Genomic DNA, 9,640 nt, shown 5'->3' on the forward strand with positions numbered 1-9,640 from the left:
CCCAATAAAGCAAAACTGCACATTTCAGAGTGGCCTTTTATTGTGGCCAGCCTAAGGCACACCTGTGCAATAATCATGCTGTCTAATCAGCATCTTGATATGCCACACCTGTGAGGTGGGATGGATTATCTCGGCAAAGGAGAAGTGCTCACTAACACAGATTTAGACAGATTTGTGAACAATATTTGAGGGAAATGGTCTTGTGTATATAGAAAATGTTTGAGATCTTTGAGTTCAGCTCATGAAAAATGGGAGCAAAAACAAAAGTGTTGCGTTTATATTTTTGTTCGGTGTATGTGGGACATCTTTCCAATTCCTGGTCATGTGCCGGAGTCTTTGCACATGGCACAACACCTGCCCTTAAATAGTCTTTAGGAGGTGTTACCTATGCTGATAGGTGACTTATGATCACATGGGAATTATCATTCAGCACATCTGGGTAAGAGCAGATTTAAATGTTTAAGAACTTTTGGTGCATCTGGAGTTGACTTTTCTTTAACAGAAAATTAAGAGAGAATATGAGAGAAATTTAAGAAGCTGTTGCTGCATGAGACCTTTTGTTCCACAGCCTCAGTGTTGGCACGGACATTTTATAATTTAAAGTTTAAAAGTCAAGTTTAAAGAAGTCAGTGAGTTGTGTGACTGTGTCGTTGTGCCAGCAGGGCCCCAAAGCAGAGAAGACACCTCATTATAAAGTCCTGTTCAGCGGGCCCGGCCCCACCTCTGTGATGATTGGATACTTGCCTCAGACACAACTGGAGCGCATCACTGGGATGAGGGTACGTACTGAAAATCACAGCAAGCACATACTCATAATAATACACATTGAGTACATGTCAGACTCACTGTTGGATGTTTCTAGCCGGACTTTCCCACCTTGGAGCAATACTTCTCACATTTTGATGGCAAGCGTTTCGTCATGCTGCCCTGGCTCAGAGAGCTCTACCCCGAGGACGGGATGGAGGACGACTGACTGCTCGTCTGTGTGTGTGATCAGAGAGATGACATGTATGTTAGAAACACCAGAGGAAGCGTGGCTATGGCTTCTGTGTGTGTTTCTGACTTTTCAAAGGTGTTTCAGAGACCTATTTATGTGGTCTTAAATTCTCTACTTGTCTAAAAAAATCTACTGGAATGTGTCAGTCAGTGTTGAAGTGAGCAGATTTGAGCAGGATGTGAAAATGTCTTCTGCAGATCTGGAGTAACTCTGGGATTTACGAAATGTTCTTTATCTTTATTTCTTTGAGATGTACAAATATAAAGTGTTTTAATTTAATGTGCCAAAAAATAGAGCAAAACATTTAATTCAAAGGGACAGTTCACTGCCAAATCAAAAATACACATTTCTCTTTTTACCAGAGGGGTGTACCATGAAGCAAGACTGGGTCAGTGAGGTATGTTGAGCCTAAAGCCGCGGTTTTCTGAGTCAAAGTAGGCTCTCTAGATCACCATGGTGACTCCTGCTGCACGGCTAACCTCTCTGAGACAAGTTTATGTTCAGAGTTTAGGCCTTGAAATTGGCTAATTAGTAACTTTCACTAATCAGTTCCTTTGGAAATAGCTTCACTTTATGGTCAATCTACATACAACACAGATTCTCAGCTGAGGGAATACAATATAAATAAATTTGATCAAACCTTTTAAGCTGTAATGTTACATTAGTAATGCTATCAAATGAAGCTGTTCATTTACAGTAGCACTTACTGTATGTATCATGTTACAGGTTATTATTTATTTTTTTTAGCCACAGAAGCCTGCTGTATATCAGTGATGCAGAAAATCAGAGCAAGAATATTGTTTTATTTTAATCTCAAGGTTGTCGTCGATCTCACTGAACTACTGAATGTTTCTGTAGTGTTCTCTGGTCCGTTTGCCCACAGTGGCTCTGATGCCTCCAATAGAATCGCATGCAGCGTTACAGGCTACATTAATAGTTCAGTATAATATTAATGATGATGACGTTTACTTGCATATGACATTCAGTATAATTCCTTCAACGAGCTGCCATGTTAGACGTAAATGGAAGGATAAAATAAATATATTCACTTGTGAATTCACACGATTAGTTATTTAGTGCCAGCATTCCTCTCACCTTAACTGAAGCCACAGTGTTGCTTTTCACTGTGTTTTTGATATTGTTAAAAGGTGGAGGTAGGCGGTATGTGACCACTTTTTAGAGACATTTGAGGAAGAAAGCCTATGTAACAGAGCAGGGTGATAACCACCTTTGTGGTACACATTATCTCTGACGGAGGTTTTGGGGTTTGACTAACCAGCTCACGCAATGACAGCCTTGCTTTGTCAAACTTGCCTTGTGGTACACCCCTGTGTTGTGCTATTTATCACTCTAGAAATTTTGGTGTGAGTTGCTGAGTGTTGGAGATATTAGCCGTAGAGATGTCTGCCTTCTCTCCTGAATAATGGAACTAGATGGCACTCAGCTTGTGGTGCTCAAAGGGCCAATAAAATACATTGGAGAAACTCAACATCAGTGTCTTGTTACAGACGTCATGACCTGGTTGCTCAAAATATCCACAGAACCTGTTGTGAGCAGTTTCATGTAGGAACTATTTTCTTTCTACCGAACGACACCTGCCAGCTGTATCACAGTGAATAAGGAAGCCTGCATCTACTGCTAGATCACCTAGCACCACAGAGCTGGCTAATGTTACAGCTCAGCCGAGGAGGACGCCATTAATGTTTACTAGGGCTAGGGAAAAAAATGATCCACTTTTAAGTATTGCAATTTTTCTTTCACCAATTTCTAAATACATTTTTGATGTCTGAATCGATGTCATTCAAATGCAGAGGTTAAAAGAAGTCGCCACTTTTACTGTGGTAGTCTATGAGTAACACGACATCATGGGGTTTGCACCAGCTGGAACTGAGTTGCTACAGCAGCTGCTGAGTCTCTGGTGCTTTCATGAAAACATCTGTTTATTTACCACTATTCTATGCAGTATATGATGCTGCTGAAATAAGAGAAAGACTGACTGATATGAAATGTGCATTGTTTTTGGAATTATGCGTCATGATATTTAGTCTCGAGAAGTGTATGATTTACCTTTTTCCCATGGTCTAGTTGTAAACAAAAATCATGATAAATCGTAATCTCAAATCGCAGTACTTCAGATATGTATTAAATATTGTAACTTAAGTATTGTGATAGTATTGAATTGGGAGATAAGGACATTGTCCCAACCTGGTGTCCCAACGCTTCCTCCTGCACAGTGATACAGTTGGTGGGTGTAGTTCGGTAGAAAGAAAATAGTTCCTACATGAAACTGCTCACAACAAGGTCTGTGGATTATCTTGAGTAACTGGGTCATGATTTCTGGAAAGACACATTGCTGTTGAGCTCTTCAAATTTATTTTTTGGCACTTTCAGCACCACAAGCTGAATGTCATCTAGTTCCATTATATTAAAGAGAAGGCAGACATTTCTACAGCTGATATCTCCAACACTCTGCAACTCACAGCAAAACTATCTAGACTGGTAAACAGCACTACAGGTATGAGGAAAAAAGTGTATTTTCTATTTAGGGGTGAACTGTCCCTTTAATGTGTGCCTGATTTTAAGTCAAGTAAATGTTTGAAATGCCAAAATTGCTTTAAAATCTCTGTAGTTTTTTTGTTTACAAACTGTGTTGGCTGAGGTAGAAAAATCCTTAAAAAACTGCACTTTGATTCAGCCGTCACACCTGAGCAATAAAATCCTTCAAACTGTGACATCCGCTCTTTGGTCTCATGAGTCAGTGACAAATGTCTTCAGAGTTTTTTCCTGCTTCTGTCTCTGAGGCCGAAGGAGACAGACACCCGTGAGGAGGCGGTGATTGTGGCTGTACGGGGAAGGTGAGGAAGGCCTGAAGCATCCTGGCATCTGCCTCCGTCCTCCTCATCCTCATTCCTCCACTCTCTAGTCTCCTCCTCTCTGACCAGGAGGGGCGGCCCCAGAGTTTGCCCCAGGAGCTGACTGACTGCGTAGGCCTTCTGCTGAGCGTTTTCCACTGCTGATACACAAGCGCGCTGCCTAGAGCACAAACAAACACACACAGGTTACAACTGCTGTGTTTCCACAGTAATGGTGAGACGTGTGTGTGTGTGTGTGTGTGTGTGTGTGTGTGTGTGTGTGTGTTTAATACCTCATTTGATTCAGGCTTTCGGCGCTGTGGTAGAACTGTGGTGCTCCCACACAAACACTCTTGTCCAGCTTCTCCAGCAGGACACTACACACTTGCTCCATCTTATCGAAATCTGAGAAAGTCACCACAGCCTGTGGGAACAGTTTGTCATATACAACTCAACACACATATACTCTGTAGGGTCAGTGAAAGGTTAACAGCATCATGACACATTTGCATCATTAGTGTTTGTCTAAATACTCCACCTCTGCTTGCATGTGATACTGGTCTGCGTCTCGGTGGAGAAACTTCCTCACTGAGGTGTCTTTGTCACTGACTCCATGTTGTCTGAGTAAAACGTATGTACAAGAAATTATTACAAACAAGTTAGCTACGGTTAGCTAGCAGCTAACTGGTACCATGGTGGACAACTTTACAGCTCTGTACATTTCGTCCTTCCAAAAAATGCACAGCTCTGGATGTAGATTTCTCCATCACCATGCTGTTAGCAGCATTTTCTTCTGTTACGCATTTAATACTGTTTGACTTCAGGGTCAAAGCCCAGGGTGGACGCTGCGGAGCATGCTCAGAGCGCCTCAGCCAGTTTGAGTCCAATTGACTGTATACATGCAGGAGGAATTTGACTCCTGATCACATTATCTGGGTGCGTTAGTCCGAATTTGGGAAACTTGATTTAGTACGATTTCAGTCAGACTAACATATTTACATGCATTTCAAAAGTCAACAAACTAATGATAACACCATCTATATGACTTAAAGACAAGAGTATCTCCCAGCGTCTAAAACCCAAAACAAAGTAAAACTGGATTAAACTAAACAAGCGGGTCATGTTTGCTTCCATTATATCGAGCTCTCAAGAAAGGAATGAAAGTGTCTGTTGTTCTATTGCTCTCTTAACTCAGAAAAAAACCCTCAGAAAAACAGAAAAAATTACCCCGAAAAACATTCATTCATTCATTCATTCATCTTCTAACCGCTTCATCCTCTTGAGGGTCGCGGGGGGAATGGAGCCTATCCCAGCTGACATCGGGCGAGAGGCAGGGTACACCCTGGACAGGTTGCCAGACTATCGCAGGGCTGACACATAGAGACAAACAACCATTCATGCTCACATTCACACCTATGGACAATTTAGAGTTATCAATTAACCTAGTCCCCAATCTTCATGTCTTTGGACTGTGGGAGGAAGCCGGAGTGCCCGGAGAGAACCCACGCTGACACGGGGAGAACATGCAAACTCCGTACAGAAGGGCTCCCACACCCGGGATCGAACCGGCAACCCTCTTGCTGTGAGGCGACAGTGCTAACCACCACACCACCCCGAAAAACAGAAAAATAAAAAAAATTACTCCGAAAAACAGAATAAAAAAAATTACTCCGAAAAACAAAAAATAATTACCACGAAAAACAGAAAAAAAAGACTCAGAAAAACAGAAAAAATTACTCAATAACTTTGTCAAGTGAAAATGCGCATAGTGCAATACGCTTCCGTAGTACAGTACTTGAGTAAATGTTATTAGTTACATTCCACCACTACGTGCAACTACAACTCCTACTACTAGTAATAAATGTACTTTAATGCTTCACTGGAAATCAATGACTGTGTAAATTAGTACTACTACTTACGTATAATTCCTTAAGTACTGTACTAGAGTACAAATTTGAGGTAGTTTACACTTCAAATGAGCCCATAACATATATCATTATTTTTATTTTATCCACTACACTGGTGCAGTGACAGTAACGTAAGTAACAGTCTACTGTTGGGAGTGTATAACTTCCTTTACTAAGACTTAAACAGCTTCTACAGCAGCTGTTAGTCCAACTGCTCATTATGTTTAACACGGTAACGTTTCATAAGTTACATTTAGCAAGGTTAGTACATTTTACTAACGTTGAAATTACTGTTGCCTTAACGTGACTCGCATTTAACACGTTACAGCTGTAGGAACTTCAGCGGTAGACGCCATCCTGTTTCTATGGTTACAGCACGAGCTAGTTAGCTAACGTTAGCTTAAAGTTTACAGCTACACCGGAAACTACCGGTCCTCTCTCAGTTACAGTTACACTGTTATACTTTATTTTATATTTACCTGACAGCCTGTAGAATATACTCCAGTCGCCGTGTAACGCTGTTGGTCACCTCGTTCACGGACTCCTTGCTGCTGCCCACACTGACCCGCACCGACACTCGGTCCGCCAGACAACAAACCTCCGCTGTTCCCGTCACCTGGACCTCCCGGACCCGGTTACCGGGACTCTGACGGTTAACTGCCGGCACTTGGAGTCCCTGCTCGTTTTCATTACCGGAGAATTCCCGACCAGCAGCCGGTAGTACCGCTGCGAAGACTCTGCTCTGATTAGCCATGATGGTAGTAGACACCATAGACTGTAAACTCCCGCTGTTATGGTTATAACCGCAAGGCACGTCGGGACTTGTAGGCGTGTAGGTTTTTAGGGACTGTTCGTTATTTATGAAGGGACAGGAAGTGATGCATAAGGAAGCAGTCATGTCAAACATTTTTTTAAGCACTGGGGAGGGACTTATACTTCTTTTATTTGGGCTAAGGGGAGCTTCCAAATTGAAATGGTTGTAGTTAGAATTAATTTAACATGGATTTTTGGAGAGCATACAGTCGAGTTGGATGGCTTTTTCTTCTTCATATATTACAATTATAATATAATTTACTATAGCCTATTTAATGTGTGGTAAATTCAGATACTAGTGATAATATCTGCTGTCGTTTAGATAAGTTGTAGTTAAAAGTTATTTTTCAGTCATATCTACATGAAAATTCCCCAAACTAATACACCTGGCCTCACGAAGTGTGATAGCCACCTCACTAATGGTGCAAACAATAAAGGAACACACATATGACAATAACTAGCATAAACTATCATGTTCTGAACAGACACACCACAGACAATAACAAAAGAATGACGTTTGTGTTGTGGAAGAGAAAACAGCAAACTACTACTAAATCTAGCATGCAGGGAAATGTGGGCGTCGCTAAGATATTGTTGGAGTTTCAAATTTCCAAAGGTCCTTGGACACGTGCAAGGAACACCTAAGTCAAATAAAAAACATAACCAGATCAGCGCTTAGAATAGTGATATTTTATCAAAATGACTTTATTCTACGTCTCATTTAAAATTTGGCCAAAAATAAAGAGTTTGCACTAACGATCCAGTAGCAGGACAAGAGTGACAATTGAGGCTCTTTTTTTTTTCACTCCAGGATTTCGCCTTCAACTTTTAACTTATAACTTTCAAACATCAAAGGGTAATTTTTAAAAATCAAATTACTAATTAATGGTGGAGGGTCATGCATTTTCTGCCAGTCACCCAGGGAGGCTCAAGAAAAAATACTTACTAAAAAAAAACCAAACAAAAAAACACCCCACTCTCTTCCCCTGATAAGTAAAGAACAGTCCCTTAATTAATTATTTTTGTTCTATCTTAGTTTTATGAAAGCTTAAATTTTATAAATTTTCTTTGTTAGATCATGTGCATTTGTTTATGTCAGCCTTCCTATTTGACTTCTGAATAATTTAATGTTTTCTCCGCGTTGACTGATTTGAGATATACCTGTTTATTTATTCCTGTTTATTTATTCCTGTTTATTTATTGTAGTTTTCTAAAGTCAGACTGTATAATATTGAGTTTCACTCAAGTAAACTTTAAAATGTAGAGTATGAACATATATATTTACAATACAAAAGTATCTATGTTTTATAGATGTTATATTTTGCTTTCATTTGTGATCACGTGACTCGGCTCCTCTCTAACACACCTGTGATTAAACGTGGCGCATGCGCGGAACGCTCGCTCCTCAACATGCGTTCAGAAAGTTCACAATTAAACGTCAAGTCGGCCCAAGGATGAATTTAATTGTGTTTTAACCAGCACCAGTGGGAATATTGTAAGGGACATATGAGTTAGTTTGCGGAGGCTTGGCGAAGCAAAATGTTAAATAATGTCACAGAGAATATCAGTGTCCAAAGTTAGCTCGTTTTCCTAACTTCATATCCCTCCGCCATCGCTGAAACATCTGCTCTCAGACCCTAAACATGACATGGCAGGTAAATTCTGACCTATCATTTACTGTAATATAATTTAAAGTATGTATCCGCTTCATTGGTTCATTTGAATGTTTCCCAACTTTTGCTTTTAACCACCTTTCCAGCTGCTAAAAACAATGCGTGGAAGGCTCGGGACAAAAGACGGACAAGCTCTCACAACAGGTAGGAAACGTTATTTATTCCTGTTCTAAACACACCAGTGAAAGTGTCTGCAGACTCTCTTCACGGCAGCCATTTTGACAGCTAATGTTACTGGCAGCAAAACACATGTAACTTAAAATTAAAGTGTCACTACCAGAACTAAAGTAATTGTGTTTGTTCACTCAGTGGGCAAACATTTGACCTGAGCCATCAGTTATAATGAACTCGTGCTTTTCTCTGACTACTAAAAATATCTGTTGTGAAAATAGTCTGTACCTGTCCATATGGTTCATACACCTGTGTGTGTTTATTTAAAGCTATATGTGAACTATTTAGTGTCTAAATGCACTGTGTGTTGTCCGTGGGAGTTTTGAGTCAACAAGTTTTATTTTATGTAGAAATATGGAGCAAGGCTGTTGTCAGATGGGAACTGTCCCTGTCATGCTTGTTTTAGTATTTTTGGAAATAAACTGAGTGTATGGTGTGACCACATTATTATTTTAGATGGTACAGTGACGCTCTGTTTTAAAAGACACAACTCTATGCAACACTTTGATTTACAGTATGATGATGATGCTACTGCAAAAATGTTATCCTTATAACAGTTATCAAGCATAAGCATGAAGTGGTGTCCAGATTTAAAGGTCTACAGAATAAAATAAAACCAGAAACCCATGTGGATCAGAAAAGTAAGCTCATATAAAGCAGGTGAAATTTAAGTAAATTAAATATGAGATACAAGAGATGATTTCACAGAATGTCAAAGACAGAACAAAACATTAATAACCTTCTTTCTTTAGTTCAAACATTGTCAAGCTGCAGCTTCCCCCACTTGAAAAGGAAGCTTGCTTCAGAAGATTGGACAGGAATTCACTCAATGACCAAGATTCAGCTTTCTTTCTTTTCTTTCTTTTATTTTGAAAGTTTACGAGGCCAATAACAGGTGAAAAACCTTAAATGCAAACACAAAAAGAACTTTAAGAAAATGTGACCCAAGAAACCATAACCAATCAACATAACCCAAACTTAAATTTTAACCTACTAGAAATTAACCTTGAAAATAAGAAAATACCAACACTTAAGCACCCAAAATAAATTAAATACATTCTGAAGCACTGTTCAATAGTAATTTAAACCTAACAATCTTTAGCAGTTTCTAACTCCTTCAAATACACATAAATCACATTTATTAAATTACTTTTAGCTTGAACACCTTTTTAAAAATACACATTTCTTAACTGTACTTTTAACCCACATGATTATAAAATATAGTAC

General features: G+C 39.6%; 2 protein-coding genes across 2 annotated transcripts in view; one reads left to right on the top strand and one right to left on the bottom strand.

Moving 5' to 3' along the window:
• Positions 1-3,729, top strand: part of si:dkey-261l7.2 (uncharacterized protein LOC569751 homolog) — an 8,997-nt gene extending 5,268 nt beyond the window's left edge. The window contains exons 6-7 of the mRNA XM_050058702.1: positions 663-779; positions 863-3,729. Coding sequence (XP_049914659.1) covers positions 663-779; positions 863-973 — 228 coding nt within the window. The 3' untranslated portion in view covers positions 974-3,729. The remainder of the gene's footprint in view (positions 1-662; positions 780-862) is intronic.
• Positions 2,148-6,548, bottom strand: irak1bp1 (interleukin-1 receptor-associated kinase 1 binding protein 1). The gene is made up of 4 exons (XM_050058699.1): positions 6,236-6,548; positions 4,388-4,469; positions 4,143-4,273; positions 2,148-4,030 (listed from the first exon to the last, which is right to left on the bottom strand). Exons 1-4 carry the CDS (start codon positions 6,526-6,528, stop codon positions 3,769-3,771), a joined length of 768 nt encoding a protein of 255 aa, XP_049914656.1. The 5' UTR covers positions 6,529-6,548; the 3' UTR covers positions 2,148-3,768.
• Between the last annotated feature and the right edge of the window lie 3,092 nt (positions 6,549-9,640).

The sequence above is a fragment of the Epinephelus moara genome, chromosome 12, assembly GCF_006386435.1.
Source record: "Epinephelus moara isolate mb chromosome 12, YSFRI_EMoa_1.0, whole genome shotgun sequence".
NCBI lineage: Eukaryota > Metazoa > Chordata > Actinopteri > Perciformes > Serranidae > Epinephelus > Epinephelus moara.